Raw genomic sequence first — 25,488 nt, forward strand, 5'->3', positions numbered from 1 at the left:
ACATGTATATAGCATGCCTTATACAATTGTAGTTATGTCTAAATTTCTGTACTTTGGCTTATAAATTTTGGGTGTCTTATTTTTCTTTGGAAATAAGGAGTATACCTTCTACTTCATTTGTACCCCACAGAGCATAGTATATATAGTACAATGTAGACCACATAAAATTGCATGTCTTTGGAATTTAAAACTATTGGCTGATCTTAAAAACCATTGTTAAAAATGAATAATTTTTTACAATAATAGAGAACATCATCAAGTCCATACAACCTCAAATTAATCTATTTTTTTGCATTTTTATATTTCAGCTATAAATTAATGTTTATTATGATAATTGAAGTATTCCAAAATTCTCAGTTGTCTTCTAAATCATTAATAAAAAAGGAAATATTTTCAGTGATGCTGCATTTTTAGATATGTGAAATTGCTCATTCTGTGAAAACTGGTAATCCAAGTATGGCATGTATGCTAATTATCAATTAATGACTGGCTAATTTTAACTCAGCCTTGGGCAAATCTGTTTCTATTTGCTTCCTCAACTATTAAAAAGGGGGAAATGACTCCTGGCCCGCAGGCATCTTGGTAAAGATTTTACTCTTTGAAAATGCTTTTCTGATGGAAAGTGCCAGACAGATATGCTCATGACACATTAACCTTGAAGTTGAGCAAGAAGGGGCTAGAGTCAAATGACACTAGTAAGTGTGACAGATTGGTAGACAAAGATTGTGAAACTAGAACTGGCTGGGACATCAAGGTTAACATTACCCTCTGACCACTGCTTTTTCTCTCTCCTTTGCCCCTTTTCTCTTTCCCAAGCAAAGTATTGGGGTATCGGAAACCAGGCCTTACCCTTCCTTTAAGAAAGTGGCATACCGCTAGTTCCTTGTGGTTTTGGAGGGGAAAAAAAAATCCCATTTGATTCCTCAGCTCAGTGATTTCCTATGATGCCTGTTTTTGTGAATGATATTTATGGATCCCCCTTTCCAGACAATTGCCTTGGAAAGTTATGTAACCAGATACTGATCTGAAGAAAAGACAGACCTGAAGGTTATAAAGTGTTGAATTTGTCCAAAGTTGAGTTCTTGTTTACAGGAGGAGAGCCTGGGACCCTTTTTGCTAGGTTAGCTTTCTCCTTTGCTGAGTCTGAGCACTTGGAATATTTTAGTGCTGGCCTGCTGTGACTCATTGCCTGTCCAGCAGCTTAACAGATGCTTGAGCAAGACCACAATATGTCTCTCAGATAATTAAACATTGGGGCTACGCACAAAAGGACAAGTTTTTATGCATCATTTATGGGGACAGTTTGTCATCAGCCCCTCATTTCCACTTTCTCAATACAGCGTAGTAAACTATGGTATTTGAGAATCCTTATGCTTTGCCCTTTCCCACTCCCCAAACCTGATACAATGCCAGTTTCCATCATTGTCATCCATGTTAGACAGATCTGCTCCATTTCAGTTGCAGGAAACATTCTGAGCAAACACTTACCCAGTGTGTTCAGCAGCAATCAGGCCATTGATGATGATGTAGAAGTTTATTAGAACATGAAGAGAGGAATTACCTACAAGTAATTCTGGAGTGCTGGCTACTAGGAGCCAAATGCCTCATAGGCAGAAATTCATTGAATAGCATGCATTTATTATATGTTGGCTGCCAGAAGTTTAAGCACTTGAGCTCAAACTTGCCATTAGACCCTCCCCAGCATGCGGGCCACCCACCAGTTGCAAGGCATGATGACACGACAGATAACCCGCCCTCCTTGGTAGCAGTATGGATACGGGTAGTAACCTAGTAAAGGTTCACAGACGCGGCGGCAGTAGCGGTTGCCTCGACGGCAGTAAATACAACAATAACCTCTCTCATCCAGCATGGGGTCAAATTCTATTCCATTTTCAGTCTGAAAGAAGAATAAACCGGGGTTGGAGGGGAAGCTTCACCAAGAAGAGGCCCACCAAGCAGGGAAGGACTACAAGACTACATGAGTTGGGGACTGATGAGAAGTTAAATTCCTTAGTCTGATCAAGATTGATCAAGATTGATTATGAATGGACCTCTTAGGGATTCCATGTTTCTTAAATATTTTTTTGTTAAAACAATGACCATTCTCCATTTAGTGACTTTGATCTAAGGGGTAGTGAGTTTTTTGAGGGCTCTTTGCTATCCCTCTAACAAGAGTAATATGAACGTAACTCACATAGTCATTTATTGGAAGCTCTTCCTCACTTGCTTGTCTGGTATGGCGGGTCTTTTCCACCTTCACTTGAGGGACCACCCACTGCTCGTTTTGTTCAATGCCTTTTTTTTCATTGGTAGGAAAGTGAAGATCTTCACCATCCTCCTCAAAGTCTTGTAACTCTGAAACTAAGGTAATAAACACAAAGTTGTGATTCACCTGCTTTGCAAATGGTTCCTGAAAGAAGTGCTTGGGGTTATGGTGTTGGGAATAGAGTTTTTCATTGTGTCTTCTCACTGCCATCATTTAGGCAAACATGAACCACTTTTCCAAACTCCTACAGCTGCAATTTTAAAGAGATTTCCGAAAACAAATCTGACTATTCTAATGTACACAGACCTATTCTTTGCTCATTTGGCATCAAACACTTACTGCTTTGCCTTACTAGCATCCTAATTTTAAAGATGAGGATGGCACCTGGGTGACTCAGTCAGCTGGGCGTTGGACTCTTGGTTTTGGCTGGGATCATAATCTCAGAATCTTGGGATCGAGCCCCGTGTGGGACTCCATGCTGGGTGTGGAGTCTGCTTGGGATTCTCTCTCTTTCTCCCTCTGCCCCTCCCCCTGCTCACATGCTCTCTCTCTCTTAAATAAATAAATAAATAAATAAATAAATAAAATCTTTAAAAAAATGAAGACAGGGAACCTAGGTGTCTCCCATAATGATTTTACCTATGATAGGTGCTCAGTAAATATTTTTTAGTTGCTGGACTTGATTTGGTGCCCTCTGTCTTCCTCCCTTTCCCCCTCTCTTTCCTGTCTTAAATTAAAAAGAAAAAACTTTCTATTTAGAAATAATCTTACATTTACAGAAGAATTGCAAAGGTAGTACAGAATTCCTATATACCCTTTATGTAGTTTCCCCTAATATTAGCATCTCACATAACCATGGTACAATTATGAAAACTAAGAAATTAACATTGGTACAATACTATTAAGTAAACTATAGACTTTATTCAGATTTCATCATTATTTCCACTAATGTCTTTTAGAAAAAGAATGCTGAAGCAGAATTTCTAGCATCCAGTCCAGAATATCACATTGTATTTAGTCACCTTTTTTTTTTAAGCTGCCAAAGAGTACCAGTAGATGCCTGCACTGGTTAGAGTGGCCTCTCTTGAGTAATATAGTAATCTAGGCTGTCTAGAATGAGGGAGGCCGGACTCTCCGTTAGCTGGGCAAAATAAGATGTCCAGAGACCTTTGCCTTCTTTATGAGCTGACTGGAAGTTGAGAGCTGGACTCTTCTACTCTAGAGCTGTAGCACTCAATCACTTTTATAGTGATTCCTAAAACAGCCACAAAGAAATTTGTATTATAGTGACTGTCCTATCTTCTCGGGGGGAATGCCGCCATTTAATACACAGAATCATTCTTGAGACAACAGGACATTGTTTTGGCTCTTCTCTCCTCTGTTCTTGGGTTGGGTACATAGTGGTTTGAGGGATAGTTTGGTATCCTGACTGCACTGAATATAGATGTGCAAAGAAAGATTAGATTTTTGCTATCACTGGTCACATTAGGGTGACATTACCTTTGCTGGGATATTTAAAAGCTTGTCAGCATTAATTTATCTGATATATAACTTGGCTGTAAAAAATTCCTTCTTCCCTTGGCAGTCAGCATATACAGTTTCATCTAACAAGATATAAGCTGATCATTTGTTTTCTTAGAAATGTAGTCTCTAAATGATGGGAACATTAACCTGTTATTGACTTTAGAAAGAGGAGGAGAAAAAGGAGGAGAAGAAGAAGGCATACCTGCTATTAGAGTGGGATTGATCCAATACATGGTCACATTATCACAAATTTCCAGAATTTTGGAATTTTTCAGAAAGTCTCGGTTTTCAATAGGCTTTTCTGCTGGGACCCAAATCACGGACTGTTCAAAAAAAGTTGTGGTAATTTCTTCATTCTGAGAGAAGTAAGTTCAAGGTAGGGATAGGAGGAGAAATTAATAAAATGAGTGAGACATTATGGGATACTGGAAAACACTCTATTTTGAGTCTGAGTAACAATTCCAATCCCAGGGCTGCCAGTGAACTAGCTCTGTCATGTGCATACAGTAGGTGCCCTTGGGAGAGTTACCAACTGATCCCTCTCTGGGGGTCTAACAGTAAGGCTGCTTACCGTAACAGGAGTTTTCTCTGCTACCATTTCACTCACAGCTAGGAAGGCTATCCATCATTTTCTGGGCCTCCCACTGGGCCATGTATGTTTTAATTGGGCTTCTGGAATCCTGAGTGATTTACATTTGTTTTTGCCCTTTTAAATGGATGTTGTAAGTGCCAGCATGTTTTAGGCTTGCAACTAAGATTACAAACAGGATTTGATCTCAAGCTGAAAAAACTCTTATAGTCCAAGCTGGTGAGATCAATTACATAACAACCGAACCTAATATTTGGGTTTTACAAGATTTGCCTGTTAATGGTGGCTAGTTGTAGTACAAAAGATGTCTTTTTTGTCTTAAAGTCAAGTCTCCAGCTTGTGACTTCACTGGCCTTACCACTATTTTACTCCTTTCACTCTAGATGTTTACAGTTTGTCTTACAGAGTTTTTTTTCTTACGTTATCAAGAACACTGCCTTCTCTTTGGTTTCTTGTACCGGAAGTAGTTACCTTGTATACCTACTTCTTACTCACTTGTTTTTTAGGCCTTGACATTTCCCCCTACTCTTAATAAGGCTTTTACTTTTCTCTTTGGTTGCTTTCTAGCTTTATGATTTCAGTGTTTTTATTTGTTCTCTGAAATATGGCTTTGTATAATTTTTCCCCTAGTCATTTAAAACTCGAAAGTCTTAGCTCCCTTGCCTTTGAGTCTGTAAAGACCTTGGGATGCATTGAAAGGGACTGTAGAAAAAAGGAGGTTGGTACGCTGACTAGCTTTGTTAGCAAAATCAAGGCTATTTATATAACTACTCTGCATGTTTAGCATGCACAAACCATAGATACAGTGGTGAAAAGTATAGAATAAGAGGGGTTTTGTCATCCAGAACCACAAACTTATTTCATAAAAAAGTCTGTAGCCTGAATATATATATATATACACACATATATGGATTTTCTGAAGGTAAAGTAATCTCACTATCACGAGATAAGTACTTATGTTATTTAAAAGATATGGCAAAATTGAGGAATAAATTAGGGCCAAAATGAGACATTATGGGCCTTTGCCTTTATCTTTTCAGAAAAATTAATCTTGTTGTTTTAGTTTAGGGCTTTAATTGCTGGCTGGCCCTACTCAAATGTTTACATTATTTTCTGTAAAAAGCAGCATATAGTACCTTTTTATCCTATTGATTTTCCTTTCATCTTACCCTTGCCTCCTGCAGTAATTTCTAATATCCTGGAAGTTCTATTCCTCAGATGCATTGAATTTATGCTTATTTTAAAAAAAATCTCCAAAATTTTTCACTACCATAGGCCTTGAGAGCAGAGCATCATCTTTGGGAAAGCTTCTTCTTTTTCTTGGAAATTCTAGTAACTAAGGCCTGTAATTTTTCTGGCCATAAGGAGACCAGTGGCATGTCTGGGAGAACCAATGATAGCTCTGAGACTTGGGTAAAGGAAAGGATAAAGTGCTCCCTATCCCACCTCACCCTCCCTTGCCCCCACAATAAGAAAAGCAAAAGCAAAAGATAAATGGGTAGGCGAGAATTAAAATGGAAAGAGCTATGTAGGAAGATAGTGAAAAAGAATGGGGGAGAGAGAGAAGAAAGAGGTCTTTACAGTATATAGAGAGACCACTGTGCCATTGCCATAATTTCATTTTAGATTTGCCAGTCAAACACTAAAACGAAGCCAAACAAACCAAACAAACATTTGTTTCTTCTGGCTACAGGGGGAATATGTTGCCACAAGATGGCCTTAGCTAAGGTTCGCCTTATTGCTTCACTGATAGCAACACACTTTAGTTACAGACAGAGTATCAGGGAAACATTAAGAGCTTGAAGGGCTTTAGTGATGGCTGTGTTTTAGGCCATAATCCTCCATCTCCCACTAGGCTTTCGGGGGCCATTTAGTGATTGCACCAGTATCTTAGGTTACCTTACCCTGGCCTGGCATTATGTTTTCAGAGAATTTGTATTACACTGTAGTTCTCACCTTCTTTGCTTTTGCCTTTCCAAGTGAGGTTAAGTGCAGATTATTCCATTAGCAGCCCAGCATACAATGGTAAGGTGAATGAACTAAAATTTTTAAAATAAGTGAATGCCACAGTGTGATAAAGTGGCAAGGATCTCAGGTGGTCTCTGGACTTTTGTTTTTTAAGACTTTATCTTTAAGCAGGATTGTTTTTGTTCCTCCAACTTACCCCTCTTAACTAGAACTTTGGTTTGGAAGTGAATGTACATAATGTTAAAGGCTACCCACATATAAAAGTACAGTTGTGCACCTAACAGCATGAACTTTAGTTTTTTGAAAGGCCTGAGTTCAAGATCCCAATCTGCTCGTCACCGTGTGACCTTGGGCAAGTCACTTTTTGGTTCTGAACCAAGTTTCCACAGGGGAAAATGGGGATAATGATAGCACCTACTATAGGGTCATTGTGAGAATCAAATGAGAGTAAAGCATTTAGTACAATATCTGGCGCATAGTTAACACCCAATAACTGATGGCTTTTCCTACCACTATGAATATTCTTACATACCTCATCTATTTCCTCCTCTGGTTCAGAAAATTCAGGAATCACTTTAATCTGAGTTTTGATGAAGCATTTTTGAAGACCTACAAAGTAGATGCCAGTGTAACCCTATAAACAGACAAACAAAACAAAACAAAACAAAACTTCCTGAAATAGCCAAAGTTAATGAGTTCCCTGATCCGTTAAGGCCCCAGGATGGCAAAATCTGAATTCAAAGGAAAGCTTTGTCTTATAAATTAAGTGGAGCCTTAAGGCTATTTTTAACTTGACTAAAATGTTCTAATATTTTAAGTGGGAACCCTTGAGAGGGGGAATATCCAACTTACATTTTTAAAGTCATGTACTTCCAATGTTTCATCAGTGCCATTTCCACTTCTGAATATTTCAGTTCTGGTCACAGGATCAATTTCCATGTAAATCTTCTTCTTCTCTCCATTGCTGTAGAAAGTGTGCTCCATGTCATATGTCTGGAATAACAGAGGAAAACAAGCTCTAAGATACTCGGTGTGTCCCTTCATAAGACACTTTAATTGCATAATATTTGGGGCACCTTCTCTTTCTGGAGCTTTTGTGGTGAGGTGCCATCTCAGCAGCTTACCACTGGGATTTCTCTGAGACTCAAGATTAAAGTGAGGTGCTTTTTGGCACTGGAGCTGATATGGGGATCCCTTCAGAGCCGGTATTTTGTATTCAACCCAAGTTGCTGAACTAATCACTAAAATTCCAACAGTTTTCTTGGCAGCCTGGACTAAATAGCAAATGATATTTTTGCAAACCAGCCTGTAAAGTATTTTCCCCTTATGTTAAACTGATGCTGCTTCTTTAAGTTACCACTTCCTTTCCAAGTGCTCACCCCCTCTCTCCCCCTGAAATTCACTGGGGCTGAGAAAGAGATTTGAACACATTTAGAATGCTTAGGTATTGCTCTTTATCTCCTTATCTATCCAGGGCTTTAATATTACCTCAATAGTCTTGGGTCTGTCTTTTTTAGAATCTGAAGACCATTCTCCTTGGCCAATATTAGGTAATAGTCTTACCCTGACCTCAATTGCGTCCTTTTTCCCTTTCAACTCCAGGAAACATTTATTGCCTTCCCCTGACCCTCTCTTTTATGGGCTAATCAAACCCACTCAGTTTATTCCTGCGTTCTGTTTTCCAAACCTAATTCAGTTGGCTTCAAGTTCTCCTGTATATAGAATTCAGCAACTGTGTCAAGTGCCCCGCACTAAGTAATATGGTATCTTCCAAGAACAGTGCCTTGGAAAGGCTCCTTATCAGGTCATTCTTGAGTGGTTGCAGCAAAACCCCAGACTCTCTCCGGCCCTCTAAAAGTGACAATTTTTTTCTTAGGACCAAGAGGACCAGTCCCATCAAGTGTCCCAGTATAGGAGTAAGCCCATTAGCTATAACTGATGACACATTTGTAGCTAGAAACAAACAACAAACCTAAAGTAATTCACTACCTATCATAAACCAAGCCAGACCTTATGGGCATGTGGAAATCTGTCTTATCCCTGTTGTTAGGATGCCATCTGCTATCATACTCATTTTTCGTTAGGAAAAAAATTGGGTAAACTAAAATCCCCCTAAAACAAGTCATCTATAGAGCCAAAGTTGCTTTCTAATGATATGGTTCCCAGTGATAGCATTTTAGAGCTTGTACTGGGTTGGGTTGCTTTTTAATGTCTGCCAGTGTCTGTGACTAAATGTTAGTTTAACCTGGTCAAATTTTCCACAACTCAAGTAGAGAAACGAGTTGAAAGGGTTTGTAGAAACAATGTTATATCAAGTGTGAAAAGTCTATGTAACTGCTGAATAGGAAGAGACAATGTCATTTACCTCCTTGTCTCTACAGTGCCTTGGACAGGGCCAATGCTTAAGTATTGAGTGTACTCAATTAAGTATTAAGTATTCAACATAAGTTTTTCCTACCAATGACAAATTCTCATCTTCATAAAGAGACATTTTGAACATTGGCAATGTCTTTTAAGAAACCATACTTTAAAAGGGGAAGGAAAATGGTATTTACAACCTTCCAGCCACTGCAGAGTTAACTCAGGAAGTCTGGCCTGGTTTGTGACAGGTAGCAAACAAATTCCTTTAGGCTTGTTATTTGCTTCTAGTTATAAATATGTCCTCAATTCCAGCTCTGCAGCCAGCTTGAGAAACTTCTACCTATGGCAACAAATTGAACTCTCAGTCAGCCTGACCTAAGTAGAGGACAGAGGCATCTACTTCAGATCTGGTCTTGTCAGATCTCCCAAAAGGAGGGAATTTCTTCAGAAATACTATCCATTGTTGAGACAAATGTCGACACTACTAGTCATTGGGGGTGGGGTGAGGTGTTTGTTTCATCAGTAACACTACTGATGGACTATTGCATGGAAAAATGAGGTTAGAGACTAGGGGATGTTGGAATGCTGCCTACCTGGGCAAAAGAAAAATAGAGGCTGTATTTTCAATCATTAGTAGAAGACTATGGAACCATACTGGTGACATTTAGAATTTCAGTGTACTTCTGTGGAATGAGTTTTCCTGCACTGTTGGCAATGCACTTCATTTGGACACCTTGCTAGATGAAAACTATTGGAAACTGCCAAGCTCAGCAGATCTTGATTACTTTCAACATTCCTTCAAAGAGGTTTTTTGGTTTTTTGTTTAGTTTAGTTTTGTTTTTTGTTTTGATGGAGGAGAAGGTGTCAATTCTGATTGTATCCACTAACCAGCTTCTTGGCTTTTTTTTTTTTTTTAAAGCAGTGATAGATTGCTAAATGGAGTGAGATCAGAAAGACTTCATTTATATGTGAATCCTGGATAAGGGGTGGGGGTGGAAAGCTATATATTCACCCAGATGGAATTCTACTATCAAAGGTGTCCTTTTGGAACAGACTGTCCTTGTCTAGGAAGATGATGCCTGTGGCCCACTTTGGACTGTTTGGGGATGGGTTTGAGCAAATCCAGACATACTGTCTCGCCCAGGTCCCTGTGGAGCACATTGCCTGGGTAATGGCTATGCAAGTTCCACTGGCCCATATGAAGACTGAGCTCATGACTTTGGCCTCAGAAATACTTTTCTCTCTACTAAGCTCACTGGCTCAGGGGCTGAGGGTCTTTCTGGAGAGGAAGGAATAAATGGGTTTGTCCTTTCCAGGCACTAACTAAAGCAGAGAGAGGATGACTGGCCTGAGAGACGTATGACTGGGCTCTCAGTAGCTCATCTCACACTGCACCCCAACTCAGCTTTACTTCAAGAAGGACAGAGCAAGGACAGAGTGTGATGAGGAGTACACGTCTGTCAAGTTGGCAAATGGGGAAAGTTAATCATTGGTGTTTCTAGGGAACCTAGTTCTTTTCATATCCTGTTCACTTTGTACCTTCTTAGTCCTTCCCTTTCTTCCCATCTCCCTCTATCCCTTTGTCTCCTGTCTAGACATCTTGGAATCTCATGGAGTGCCAGGTCCCTTATGTCAAAGAAGAAATCAATTTGACAAATGATTTCACACTAAGATGATTGGGATGGGTATTTGTCTCTTAAAAAATGAGTGCAATACTTAATTCTAAGGAATGAATTACTAATGATGGATTTTAAGAAGAATGACACCAGGAATAAGAGATATTTTGGAGGCAAAGGCATCCTTCCAGCACAACTCAAATAGGTTCCTATTCTACCCACATGTAGGGCTGCTCTTAACTATAAGGACCAGAACACTGGAGTGGGACAGGGAAGCCTATGGAGTGGAATATGACTCAGATGTGAAATGAAATAAATATGTGATTCAGTTCAGGCAGTGAGAGATGTAAGAAGAGCACACTGAGAAAACATGGAGCAAAAACAAACTCATTTCTCTTCCCTGCCCAGGAATTCTTTCCTCAATCCAGTTAAAGCCTCTACTCAGGTAGCAAATGAGCCCTAACATCCCCCTTTCACAATTTTTCCTGTTTCTTGCCTCAGTCTGTGGCAATCTCTGAGAGTAGAAAAGAAAGCTTTTTATAAAAAGTAATGTTGCCAGAGACCTCAGTGTGATGGATCTGTTCTGGGGGCAAGTACCTTTAGCCTTTCCTAAAAGGGATTTGAGGACATTTGGCTTAGGTTTGCCTCTTGAAGCCTGTGATTAATCTAGCTGCTCTTCTCTCCACCTTCATCCTTTACTGTCTGTTTATGAGGTACACTCTCCAAAGGTGAAATACATGCTCAGAATAGCTGGCTAGCAGGTGTTAGGCTGGAAGGAAGGGAAGAGAATGCATTGTACCATTTTATTACCAACCTAGCCTGTGGGAATTAAAGGGCCTCTGGGTATTTCTTTACCAACACAGAGCAGACAGATTGTTTCTTATGCAAAGTTGGACTTCTGCATCTTCAATCACCAGTTCTCAGCCCTGAAAAAAATTGGCATAAGCAGCACAGACATTCCTCTTTTTCAACAAGAAAAAACCATTTCTTTCATCTACAGACTCAAGTTGGCTGGGAAGTTATCCCATGCCCACTGTCCCCACCACCCCTTATTCTTAAATGCAATGTAAGAACAGTAGAAAGAATCCTTAGACCATGTTCTAGTCCTAGCCTCAACTTTGCCACTTAAAAGCTGTGTGACCTTGGGCAAGTCACCAAGTTTCTCTGGAGTTTCAGTTCCCATCTTTATCTCCCATGCCTTGCCAGATGCAATGTTGAGTAGTTGACAAAATTAGTTCTGCTCAGATTTGGGCTAACACCTGTTAGGTTGATGATCGGACTGCTACTACCTGTTAATCACCTGGCTGCTTTCCTTATACAGCCCCAATGCCACTCTCAGTGGCTGAAAGACAGCTCCCTTTGAGGACCCAGGTTTCCCTTGCTGGTGCCATGTAAGTTGCTCAGCAAATGCTGCCTTAGGAGAATGAAGGGACTGAATAAGAATGTGCCCACAGTAGCCAGAGTCCTGGTACACATAATTGGGGCTGCCTCCTAATAGCTCAGAGCAAAAGTTGGCCCAGTGAGAGTTGCTGTTTGTGTGAGGATGGACTTTGCTCCTGCAATGGTTTGGGAGGAAAATGAAATAAGAGAAGTCTTCTTTTTTAAAATGCCGATGTGGCACCATCTGGAGAAGCTCAGTCCCTCTGCTAAAGAGATTTCAGCTACAACTCCAACTTTTTCCTTGAGGGTATGAATGCTTCTCCAGACCCACATTTTATCCACCAAACTGCTGTGTAGGAAAGCCCAGGGAACTCAGGAAGGAGAGTTGTATCAATTGTGTGCTAAGAAGAGGAGTAGAAGAAGAAGAAAGTGGGTCTCTGGCCAATGCTAGCATTAGAGAAACAGGCCCAGGAAAGCTGGATCCAGACTTAGCAAGGAAGTGTTTTTTCTTTTTCTTTTCTTTTTTTTTTTTTTAAAGATTTTATTTATTTATTTGACAGAGAGAGACACAGCGAGAGAGGGAACACAAACAGGGGGAGTGGGAGAGGGAGAAGCAGGCTTCCCGCCGAACAGGGAGCCCGATGCGGGGCTCGATCCCAGGACCCTGGGATCATGACCTGAGCCGAAGGCAGACGTTTAACGACTGAGCCACCCAGGCGCCCCGGAAGTGTTTTTTCTAAGCAAAGGATTTCTAGCCTACGATGATAATTGGGCTTGCAAACCTGGGTGAGGCTGTCTTAATGATTATTTGTAGTTGAGGTTGGGGGGAGAGGGCAGAAGGATGCCCACCTATCCCTACCACTTCTCTTGTCATTCTGATAGTATGTAGGAGTTATGAAGACGCTCCCAGTAATCTGTTGATTGCTGTGTGGGCCTTAGGACTTATGGTTTCTAAAGAGCCCTAAAGTCACCAGGCAGTTCCTAGATATGGCAGGAAGGGCAGAATTTCATTTATTTAAATTATCATCTTTCTGCCTCATTCTTCAAAGGGTTAGAGGGGATAGGTTATAAGGTCTGTGCTGCATCTATAAATTGCTGGTTTAAAGGCTGGGATTTTTATGACTTGTTTTCTCCATGTTGGATTAATTAGCTGGGGAGTTGGCTTCTAATTGTTTCAAGTTAAATGTGTAATGCAGGGAGGTTTAAAGAAGAATGTTCCTCTAGGGAATTGGCTTCAAATATCCCAGAGCAGTCACTGCCTGGAAGTGGAGCCTCATTGTGATGTGCTCTCAAAATCTCTGGGACTGAATAGGTCCCTTCTGCTTGGTTGAGAAAGCTGAATACAGAATTTGATGGTCTGGCTTTCATTCAGCTCAAGTGGCTCCTATATGTGGTTGTGGGTTAGGGGTCTGTAGCCTATAAGGGAGTGCAGCAGCTACCCCAGAGTTAATCCCTTTTGTTTCACTTCATTTTGATGCCTTTCTGTTTCTGGAGTGTGTGTGTGTGTGTGTGTGTGTGTATGCATGCGTGCACGTGTGCTCATGCCTGAGGTGAGGAAAGGTAATCAAGCATGTCTTACTCCCACTTTGGGATCAGGAATCTGGATCTTTTGTATACACCAAGGTGGGAGGTAATAGAAGGAAAAGAACGACTTACTGGCATGGAAATGTCAACACCAGATGTAAGACGTTAAGTAAATACTGTTTATTTTAAACAGATGTCAAAAAAACGAAATAAAAAGGAGATATGATGGAGGCTAGAGGAGCAAACACTAAGAGCTTGGAGGAAGCCCCAGGAGAGCAACAAATCTCTCCATCCATAAGCACAACAGCATCAACAATTCTGTCCACCAAGGGCCCCATGGTCCCCACAGGTCCCATAGGTTGTAAAGGAAAGTCCAGAAGAGCCTGGATTTTAATCTGCTGTTATTTCTTGCTAGGCCATACTCTTAAGGGGAGAGTCTTTAATTTGTGCAAGATGCCTGGATCCTTTTCTTTTGCAAATCTTTTTCCAAGACTAATCTGACTACTTTTCTCTTCCCAGGATTCATAAGTCAGCTCCGAGGCAGACTTATTGGCAATCTTAGCCATTGGAAACATAGATGGTCTCTTGGACTCTTTGTCTGGGAATTGAAGGTAGTGGTAGACTGAGGGAAGCATTCACATCTCCAGCTGGTTCTTTAGTTTTCAATGGACCCAGCCTGGTCTTGTGGTGAAGGCCAGGACTTAAATATCAAAGACTATAAATTGCAACTTCCCAATTGGAATGGGGAACAAATAACCTTTGTTCATGGTGGAAAAAGTTTACCTAGGAGACACCTATTGTCTTTTACCAGATTACTTTGCAATAATTTTGTTCATTTCTGAGAATCCCTTTGCTGAAAAGCACATCCCAAGATGGATTACTTCGTGAGAGATTTGATTCTTGATAAACTTTATTTGGTAGCATACCCCACCTCTTCTGTGCATGCACTGAATAGGTTTTACTTTTGGTTTGAGGAATCACAGAATTGTTCCTTATAATGCATTAAAAAGGGAACTGACGTGAGAAGCAAAGATGATATGATACGGAAGCAGAGGGAACCATGGGCCCTGTTAGTGAGTTTGGCACCTTGCAAGATAAAAACAAGGTCTTACTTAGTCATTTATAGTTGCACTGAGGCAAATAACATTGAAAGTTTAGAAAAACACATAAACTTCAAAATAGCATTTGCAGTACCAACAGCTACAATAAAACAAGAAAGGCCATCTGGCCCCATGTTTAGTCATGCTTGCACAGGTGGTCAAAAGGGCTGGCTACCTACCACACTCAGTTAAGTACATTATGACCATGGAGCACAAAAGGGGTTATTGTCCTCTAACTCACCTATAATTGTCTAAAGGATCCAATAATATTCAATTTGTGGGGCAGCACATTACCTAGGGAATTGGCTAAGTGGTAGCTGAATTGGATTGGAATGCATTTTGGCACTTTTATTCATTTGCTGTTTCCTTCCTGATCTCTATTTCTTTGTCCACCTTGATAGCCTGAATATAGGTGGATTCTCTAGAAAGAAATGTGAACAGAAAGTAGTTAAGAAGCAGGGCACAGTGCAAGAAATGAGAGAGAGAGAGAGAGAGAGAAGAGAAAGAGGGAGAGAGAGGGGAGAGAGAGAGAGAGAATGAGAGAAATGGATAACTATAGGCATTGGGTGATGCCTGAAATCCTTTCTGGAACAAGGTGTAAATAAAAAGGTGAACCAACAAGATGGGCTGCTTTGCTTTTCATTCTCCTTCCTATTTAAACTTGATAAGATAGCCTCTGGGACTAAATGAAACTGGGTATGGCAATAGAGGTGAAGAATCCAAGGGTAGCTATGCCTTATTTCTCTGTTTTCTTTTGGACACTTGTTCAGTTAATTTTCTATTTTCTCTCCTTTGCCTCTCCTTTTTCATCTATCCATATTCTTTCCTCTCTGCTCCTATCACTCCTTTGGCTCTCAGTAGTCCATGCTAACCCATTTTCTTCTTGTCTCTCATTCTCCCTCCTGGATATATGCCCTTCTCTTCCTACACCTGTTATGAAATAGAAATGAACATCTCATGATAACAAATTAATAGCAAAAGTAACAACAACCCACATGCAGAGAGAAAAATGTGGCAAAGACAGAAAACCATCTACATACCTTGTAGCTTGTACATTTATTACTTATCTCTTAAATGGAAATTGTTAGCATGAAGGAACTATGATTTTCTTTGGGTCACATCTAAACTTGCTTATTGCATGTGAGTCTGAGAGTAATCATAACATTAAGGTACACTAATATCAACTACAGTGGCCACCTAGGTATACCAAATGATCTCGCTATCAGAAGCTTTCGGAGGTACCTGTGATTAATGACTTGTTTCTACCTTGTGGCATTACTATCTCAGTGGGTCAGTGACAATTGTGGCTGGTGAGGAGCCAAAAAGCTCTAGTTTTTTTTTTTTAAGTCATAAATACATGTGAAGTCAGGTATGAGAATTGCTTCTTCTGAAAAGGAGTTAGCTGCCTGTCCTCAGAGCAGATGCGTTAAGTCAGAAACATAATCCCTGAAAATCCTTTGCTGCCATTTCTGGTGATTTCTTCTTATGTGGTGGTATAATTACTTTCCATCAGCTTCTGCCCAGATAATTGAAAGAAAGATGAAAAGTATTTTTTTCTTACAGTAAAAATTTGCTTCTAGGAGGAGTCTTAACTTCTTAAAGCCGAGCATTATTAAAAAGTGCGTAATTCTACTCCTATTACTACTAACTGAAATACAGAAAACATATTTTTCCCTTACCAAAATAATTAGGCAAATAAAAGAAAGCAAAATCTTGATTCAGTTTTTCATACCACCAGAAAATATATGCAAAAGGGACTTAATGATTTTCATTTCAGAGTAATATACATGTCAAGCACTAATTAAATTCAATCAAACTCAAAACAGAAGCATTAGATATTAATGTGCATTTACTTACTTTTTTGGGTGTCTCCGGCCAGAAGTGCTTGCCCCCCCAAAACAGGACAATTAGAGTTAGGGCCAGGATACCAAACACCAATCCACAAATCTTAAGTGATTTACATATCTTCTTGGATTTAAAAGCTTCTGCCTAAGCAAAGAACAGAGAGAATAAAACAATACACAATAGCTCTTAAAATAGCAAGCCATACTTCAAAGTCACCTTTGATTTCACTTTCTAATGTTCACATTGCAATACGATAAATCTGTGAAACCATGCTTCTGCTCAAAAGGGAAAAAATATGAATCAACTTACATTTAGAATGTGACAGTCCTCACAGTTCTCTGGAGGATTCTTTGCCATGCTCTCTCAGCACACAGTACTCTTTTCCTGCTTTGAGAGGACTGAGAGACCACTGCTGAGGTGGAGTTGCAAGTGAGTCAGCTAACAGATGCCAGAGGAGAAGCTGAATTTATATGGCTCAAATATGTCATACCAGAGCCTGAGGGAGCCTGGGGGGCTCCTGTGCTGTGATTTGTTACATAGATATACCCATATATGTATATAACTTCTGTGCACAGAACTCCATCCAGAATGGCAGAGACAGAAGGTTATAATGAAAACTATTGTCCTGGGGGTTGGCTTGGAAGGGGACCAAACCTAGGACACATTGAAATGATTTTTCACTATGAACTTAAAATATCAGTGGCAACACATGCTGCACACTCCAGAAATAAGCAAACAAAACAAAAAAGGAATGAAGTCCTGATTTCAATTCCACTTGTTTTAACAAATATTTATTGCAGGGATATTAAATGTCAGGCACTGTACTTGGTGTTGGAGATTCAGAAATGAATAAGGTACTGCCTCCTCCATTATGATAAAACTTTTTGAGGACTGAGATCAATATGTACTCAACTAATTACAATTAAAAACCAGATTAAAAGATTAATGATACATTTTTTCTCTCTCTCTTCATCCTATCTCTCTGATTATTTTCCTTCCCTGAATTCTCTTCCTCAGTCTGTTCTTTAATGTTAATATTCCTTATGGTTCTATCTTGATTATATTCTAACTCTATATACTCTTCTTAGATGATCTCACCCACTCCTATAGTTTAAAGTGTCAGCTGCATATCAATGATTTCTAAATCTGTATCTATAATCCCTTTCTATCTCCTGAATTTCAAAGCATTTGAATATCTCTACCTGGATGTACCTCAGAAACCTCAAACTCAACATGTCCCACATAAAACTTCTTCTTTTGAAACCCCCTTTTCCCAACCTACTCTCCTCCATATTTTTAATCTTGCTTGGTGGTTATATTAGTTTTCTAGAGGTACCATAACAAAGTACCACAGACTGGGTGGCATAAACAACAGAAATTTATATTCTCACAGCTCTAGAGGCCGGAAGTCCAAGATCAAGGTGTCAGCAGAGTTGCTTTATACTGAGACCTCTCTCCTTGCTTTGTAGATGGTCTTCTTCATGTTCACATGGCATTCTCTCTCTATGCATGTCCTAATTTCTTCTTATGAGGACAACAGTCTTATTGGACTAGGGCCCATGCATATGACCTTATTTTTACTTAATTACCTCTTTAAAAGCCCTATCTCCAAATATAGTTACATTCTAAGATAATGAGTATTAGGGCTTCAACATATGAGTTTAGTAGGGTGAAGGGCACAGTTCAGTCCATAACAGTGGAACCATCATCCAACCAGGCTCCAAAACCAGAAAACTGAGGTTTGTCCCCGACTCCCCTCTCTTTTTCACATTCCCTTGATCTAATCAGTCACCAAATTTTGTGGATTCTAAATTCTTACATCCTTCAAAGCCATTCTTTCCTCCCTATGTTTACCATTAAAGCTTAGTTTAGGTCTCTAAGAGGTCTCAAATCCAGGCTGTTCTCTCAGGGCTCTAGACCCATGTGTCTCTCTAACCTGTTGGATCTCTTCACTTGGATATTTCATAAGCAGTTCTAATATCACACGTCTCAAACTGAATTAATTATCTTCCCTTCCAAACATACTTTTCTTTCCGTATTATCTCCCTCATTAAATGACACGATGATTAGTCTTTAGAATGGAAATCTCCAAATGATCCTTAGTTTTTTCTTTCTTGTTCATCCCACGCCTAATCAATTATTAAATCCAGTCAATTTTGCCTCTGAATTATCTCTCCAATTCTGTTCTCTCCATTCTCAATTGCCACTGCCTTAGTTGCAACAACTTTTACTGTTGCATTAGAATTCTAACTGGTTTCTTTGCCTCCAATTCATTGCCTTCAAGGTGCTCTTTCTAAGATGCAAATCTGGGGATAATCTTTCCCCTGCTTAAAATCCTTTCATTTCTATTCATTGTCTATAAAATCAAAGCTACTTATGGTGACAACACAGACATTTCATGGTCTGGACTCTGCCTACGTCTCCAGCCTTGATTTTGGATAATTTCTTTCATAGAGATGGAGTAAACTGGGGTTCTCTACTGGGCAGGGCCATGAAGCATGTACATGTGACTTCATCCACATCCTAATGTCTCAAAGAAAAATAATTTTCCAACTATTGCAGGCATAATTATGCGTGAAATTGATTATGTAATTTATGAAATATAAGTCATGGTTTTATTTGTTTTACAATTCTTAACCAAGCTTAGAAAAAAAGATAAAATCATGAGAGTAGTCTCATGGAGAAACCTATGTTTACTATGCTAGATGATTTCCCCCTTTACAATGTTACACTATGCCTCCAATGCCTTCCTTATACTTTACCCTTTATTGATACTGAGCACCCTCTGCTTTTTCACACTATGGGGCATTTGCACACGCTGTACTCTTTGCTTGGATTTCCCTTCCTTGTTCTTTCTTTGTATCTTACTCATACTTTAAATCTTGCACTTATACTGCATTATAGTTCACTTATAGGTGTTTTTCTCCCGAACAGATTTTGAGATCTTTAAAAACATGCTTTATTTGTTAAAAGTATTTAATTAAAATAGAGGTCAAAGCAATATGCCATGGAAGGATGGGGGCAATGATTAATTCTGATTCAGTAGAGCAGGGAAAATGGCACAAAACACATGGAATTGCAGTAAATTGTTCATTTATTAGCACTGTTTACTCAGTGCCCTATATGTGGTAGGCACTGTTATAGGGGCTGGACATATATTTAGACAAGACAAACACAGTCCCTGACGTTATAAAGCTCTGAGTCTAGCTGGGGAGACAGACGTTAAACTAGAAGGAAAAAGATCCTGTAAATAAAGAAAAAAATATAAATTATGAAACATGCTAAGAAAAAAAAGGTCAGGGTGCTATGAAATCACCTAATTTGAATTGGAGGTGTCAGGGAAGTCCATGCTGAGATGTTTCTTAAGCTCAGACTTGAAAAATGAGTAGAAGTTAGCTGATAAAGAGTGAGGAAAAGATTATCCCAGGCAGAAGGAACAGCACATGCAAATACCCTGAAGCAGAAGAGATCTTGTATTTGAAGAGTAAAAGGAAAATCAGTGTGGTTGTAAAACAGTGAAGGAGGAGGAAAGTTGTCTAAGACAAGGCTGAGGAGATAGACAAGGACCATACCATACAAGATTGTGTCTATTAGGACTGTTTTTAGCTGCATGTAAAAGAAAACAAGATATGGTGGTTTAACAAAATAAGAGGTTTATTTTTCTGACATGACAACCTCAGTATCAACAGTCCAGGGCTTGTGCAAGTTCTAGGACCCAAGCTTCCATATCTTTATTCTGTGATCCTTTGAGCATGACTTCCATTTTCATGCTTCCAAGATGACTGCTTCACACCCCGTCAGGAAAAGGGAGAGAATGCAAAAGAACAAAAGACATATGACAGCTGAATCTGTCTCTTTCCATCAGGAAAATAGGAGTTTCCCTGGAAGCCCTATCTTGTAGATTTCTGCTTATCTTATTGGCTAGAACTGGGTTGGATGGCCAATTCTAGCTATAGTGGAGTCTGGGGAGGTTTTCTTTTTTTTTTTAAAAGATTTTATTTATTTGACAGAGAGAGACACAGCGAGAGAGGGAACACAAGCAGGGAGAGTGGGAGTGGGAGAAGCAGGCTCTCCGCTGAGCAGGGAGCCCGATGCGGGGCTCGATCCCAGAACCCTGGGATCATGACCTGAGCCGAAGTCAGATGCTTAACGACTGAGCCACCCAGGCGCCCCATGGGGAGGTTTTATTTTCAACTCAGCCTATTACTACCCCTAACAAAATGCTGGTTTTGTTATAGAATGAGGCAACATATTGGGCAGGCAATTCATAGTTTCTGCCACAAGGGCCATAGTAAGGGTTTGAAGTTTATTCTAAGAGCAATGGAGTGCACATACCCCTTTGGATCCCTACATTTGTATCTTTGGGATAAATACCCAGTAATGCAATTGCTGGATCGTATGGTAGCTCTATTTTCAACTTTTTGAGCAATGGGAATTCATTGAAGTGTTTTAAGCAAGGGAGATACACAATTCCTTTGTCATTTATTAGCATCTCTCTGACTGCTATGAGAAGAATGAATTGTAAGGAAGCAAGAACTTGATTTTATTTTTTAATTTTTTAAAGATTTTATTTATTTATTTGAGAGAGAGTGAGTGAGCGAGAGAACACAAGTGGGGAGGGGCAGAGGGAGAGGGAGAAGCAGACTCCCCGCTGAGCAGGGAGCCCAACGTGGGGATTGATCCCAGGATTCCAGGATCATGACCTGAGCCGAAGGCAGACTCTTAACCGACTGAGCCACCCAGGGCCCCTGGAAGCAAGAATTTTAAAATGTTAATCAGTCAGGAGATGATATTAGTCTGGACTAAGGAAGTGATAATAATGATGGTAGACAGATTTGGGATATATTTTAGAGGTAGCACATGCATGGTGATAGATTGGACATACAGGGTGAGAAAAAAAGGAGGAATAAAAAAATGATTCATGTATTTTTGGTTTGTGCATTTGGGTGGAGTGTGGTGCAACTCACTGGGGTCAGGAAACATGGAGGAGGACTAGTTTGGGATAATGAGTATGGTTTTGGACATGTTGAATTTGAGGTGTGTATGAAGCATACAAAAGATGTCCAGTTGGCAGTTGGGCATATGTGTTTGGAGCTCCGAAGACAGTCCCTGGAGTGGAAATATACAGGCATACTTCATTTTATTGTGCTTTGCTTTCCTGAGCACAGATAATGCATGTTTTACAAATTGAAGTTTTGTGGCAACCCTGCATTGACCAAGTTTGTTGGGGCCATTTTTTTCCAATAGCATTTATTCACTTTGTGTCTCTGTGTCACATTTTGCTAATTCTCATAATATTTCAAACTTTTCAATATTATATTTCTTATGGTGATCTGTGATCAGTGATTATGACTCACTGAAAGCTCAGATGATGGTTAACATTTTTTAGCAGTAAAGTATTTTTTAATTAAGTTGCATACATTTAGACATAATGCTATTGCACACTTAATAGACTATAGCATAGTGTATACATAACTTTTATATGTCCTGGGAAACCAAAAATTTCATTTCATTCACTTTATTGTGACTTTTGCTTTATTGCAGTGATCTGGAACTGAACCCACAATATCTCTGAGGTATGACTATAGATTTGCGAGCCATTTGCCTGTGGATGGTATTCAGAGCTATGGGGGTTGATGACATAGTATAGAGAAAGAGTGCAGAATAGAAAGAGAAAAAGGCTCAAGACTAAGCCCCAGGGAATCTTCAGTTATTTATTTAAAAATGTACTTTTAGAATGGTTTTTACATTTTTATAAAAAAGATACTCATAAAATATGCAAGCAATATAGAAAAGCACAAGAAAGAGGAAAAAAATCCTTCCAAATCTGCAGCAACCAAGAATAACTATTATTGAGCCTCAGTTTCTTTATCTGAATAAGGGAGGACAAAAATAGTACTTATTTATAAGATTGCTGTGATAATTTAATGAGAGAACCCATTTAAAATGCTCATTCTGTTGGTTGGAAGATAGTAAACACTTCATACGCATTAGCTGCTAAGATTAATGAATGTTATTCTGGGCATCAATTTTATTATATAGGATTAATAAATGAATAGAAAAAATTAAATAGAAGTAATATACGTGCTATTTTAAAAAGTATGAAATTTTAAAAATTGCTTGAATTGAACAAAAGAAAAATAAATTGAAGTGAAAGGGATTGATATACTTCAGATAAATGTTTCTTCCCTCTCAAAAAATAGAAGTCTCTGAAAGATTATTTTAAAGTTAATATCAAAGATTTGAAAAATATAAAGAGGTTGTAGTCATTATATTTTTATTTCCATGTTTCAATTTTTGATAGTGTTGACTGATTCCCTGGGTGGTTGGTTAAGAGCATGGGTTCTAGAAATAGTCTGCTTAGGTTCAAATCAGTTCTGCAACTTAACTAGCTATAAGGTGGACAAATTACTTAATCCGTATGTGCCTCAGTTTTCTTATTTCTAGAATGGGAATTAAAAAATGCCTATTTCATTGAGATGTTGTGAGTAGTAAGAGTTAATACATATAAAATACTTGGTATAGTGACTGGTACATAATAAACCATTATTATAAATATGAGGACATAAGCTATCATTATGAAACGTGACAAAATGAGACCCCTTGCACTTCTCCTCCCGTCTCCTGATTTTTGTTAGTTATTTTATTATTTTTACTTTCTGCTCCCCCCCAAATTCTTTATTTGATCTTGGTTCTGTGTTTAAATGAATTCAATGCTTACCATTAGTCCTCTTATCACAGCTTCTTTATGCCTGAGTTCTTTGTTTTGATATATCTCTTGGTTGTCTATATTTTCTCATTTACTAGTTTTTTTAAAAAGGAGCACTCATAAATGTTGCATTTCTTGAACTTTTGCATGCTTGAGAATATGTTTGTTGAAGGAATAGCATATAAAATTTTTGGGTCACACTTTGGTTCTCTCAAGAGTTTGATATTGCTCCACTGCCTTTTGGCATTGTGGGTTACATTGGTCTTTTATTTATTCTTTGGCTGGCCAGATTTCACTGTAGAAATACTAGTATTAGAAGTCAGATGATGGGGCACCTGGGTGTTTCAGTCAGTTAAGCGTCTGACTCTTGGTTTCTGCTCAGGTCATGATCTTGTTGTCAAGGGATTGAGCCCCATGTCCAGTTCTGTGCTCAGCACGGAGCACAGAGTCTGCTTTGGATTCTCTCTCCCTCTTGCTCTCTCTCCCAGCTCTCTCTCTCTCTCAAATAAAAAAATAAATAAAATCTTAAAAAAAAGAAGTCAGATGATAGAGGAGGAGGAGCTGGCAAATGAGACCAAAGTAGGGTGGCCAAGATAATGGAAAGAAAATACCGAGATGTGACAAAAACCAAGAAAAGAGTCTTTGACAAAGAAGGTAGTGTTGAACTCTATCAAAAGCCTCTGCAAGGTTGAAAGACTGAAAAATAGGACTTTTTTTTTTTTTTTTTTAGTAGGGGGAATGTGAAAGAGCATTGTGGACTTCAAGAATAACATGAGCAAAATTATATAGGTGTATAAGTATGTGTTTGGGGTATGGTAGTACTGAGTAATCCATTGTGGGTGGAATATTGATTGCATGGGAAAGATGAAGTTATAACAGATCAAGTTACCCAGAACTTTTTTTCTTTTAGATTGCCTTCTTTTTTCCTTCTACCTCTCCACATAGCTCTTCATCTGGACAAAAGAAAAATGCTTGAGTTACATTTCTTTTGCTCCGTCTTTAATGTCTGCCACATTTCTCTATTTTTTCTTTAGAATAAAAGGAATTGGATTTTCAGTAATGTTTTGTTCATAAATCAATTAATAAATTCAATCGATCTTGAATATCAATTGGGATTACTGCAGTACATAAAAGTGTAGTGAGGAAGGTGTAAACCAATAATTATAGGCCAGTGTGTGGTGTTATCTTAAAGCAGTATAGCATGCTTGGGAACATAGAGGAGGGCACCTAACTCAGCTTTGCAAGGTTATAGGGAGAGGAAGGGGTACTCAGGGCAGGCTTCTGGGAGAAAGTGATGAAGAAATTGAGACTTGCAAGATGAACAGCCAGGTAAAAGTGTCAGTGTAGACAGTGTTCCAGGCAGTGAAAAATCATGGACAAAATCTTGAAAATGTGAAAAAGAATGGAATTTTTGAGCAACTGAAAGAATTTTAGTGTGGAAGGAGTATTTAATCTTTTTTCTCTTATAGAAGAAGTACGTCCTCACTGGCAAATAATCTATCCAAAGTAGGAAGTAAAAAAATCAAAGTCCTCTCCCCACAAGTTCTCAGAAAGAACCACTGTTAAGTTTAATGAGTATTATTCCATAGCCTTTGCTATTCAAGTGAAAATACATGCTCACAAAAATATTTGTGTGTATGTATATAATATTAGTTTTAAAATATATATATATATGTAATCTTACAAAAATGTTTATATGTTTGTCAGCTACTTGATCTTGCCACTTAGAAATATATCATAGACAAAGGGGAAGATGGCAGTGGAGTAGGAGGACCCTAGGCTCACCTTGTCCCATGAATACAACTATATAACTATCAAATCATCCTAAATACCCCAGAAATTGACCTGAAAAATGGCAGAACAAACTCCACAGCTAAAGGTAGACAAGAGGTTGGTCACAATGAAGAAGGTAGTAGGTGCAGAGATAAGGTTTGAGAGAGAAATGGATCATGGCACTATAGTGGGGAGGGAGCTGAGGTTGCAGAGAAGGGCAAGAGATAGACTAGCAGACAGGGGAGTGCACAAGGAAACCGAATCCCCATAGCAACTGGCTTGGAAATTGAGAGGGGTCAAATTTTTTGAATTCTTGCAACCAGTGGGGCTTAACAGCCTGGGTTTAAAGGTCAGCAGGCTTGGCTTCAAGAGAGCACAGAGACATTGGGTCTGCTCTTGGAAAGAAGGCAAGGGAAACAGCCTGTGGATATATAGTGTAGAAACAGCAATCTGAAGAGTGCCTAAGGCACATAAGTTATTTGCATATCTCAGAGCCCTAGAGAGGCAGCATTCACAGAATGCCCCCTACAGGAAAAAAGGTGCTAGCAGGCATCATTTCCCTCCCCTGCCCCTCAGCATAAATACAGGACCACCTGCGGGAACCAGAATAGCTCTTGTGTGTGCTAACTTGCTGACACCAAGCCCAGTCCCCCCTGCTCCAGTGGAACTGTCCTTCCCAGTCACATTTGCCTCAGTCCCAGTGAGGTGGGCCCCTTCTACCAGAAGACTGGTGAAAACCCCTGCCCACACCCTGTCTCCTAACCCAGAAGTTTTGCAGAGCCTCGGATCTGGTGGCAGTGGCAACAGGTTTCAATTCACAAGCAGACCAGAGC

At 39.4% G+C, this 25,488-nt stretch overlaps 1 protein-coding gene across 3 annotated transcripts in view; it reads right to left on the reverse strand.

The window, feature by feature from the left end:
• Positions 1 to 1,519: 1,519 nt before the first annotated feature.
• The window catches only part of TNMD (tenomodulin), a 181,579-nt gene continuing 157,610 nt past the window's right edge, over positions 1,520 to 25,488 (reverse strand). For 2 of the 3 annotated variants that reach the window (XM_078065328.1, XM_078065325.1), the window contains exons 3-8: positions 16,186 to 16,317; positions 7,200 to 7,340; positions 6,880 to 6,981; positions 3,993 to 4,146; positions 2,195 to 2,361; positions 1,520 to 1,897 (exon numbers count right to left, since the gene is read on the reverse strand). In XM_078065328.1, the coding sequence (XP_077921454.1) occupies positions 1,688 to 1,897; positions 2,195 to 2,361; positions 3,993 to 4,146; positions 6,880 to 6,981; positions 7,200 to 7,340; positions 16,186 to 16,317 (906 nt within the window). In that variant the 3' untranslated portion in view covers positions 1,520 to 1,687. Of the gene's footprint in view, positions 1,898 to 2,194; positions 2,362 to 3,992; positions 4,147 to 6,879; positions 6,982 to 7,199; positions 7,341 to 16,185; positions 16,318 to 16,482; positions 16,591 to 25,488 lie in introns of those variants that run through there. The other variant, XM_078065326.1, reaches the window with a different exon arrangement.

Source organism: Halichoerus grypus, chromosome X (assembly GCF_964656455.1).
Source record: "Halichoerus grypus chromosome X, mHalGry1.hap1.1, whole genome shotgun sequence".
Lineage (NCBI taxonomy): Eukaryota > Metazoa > Chordata > Mammalia > Carnivora > Phocidae > Halichoerus > Halichoerus grypus.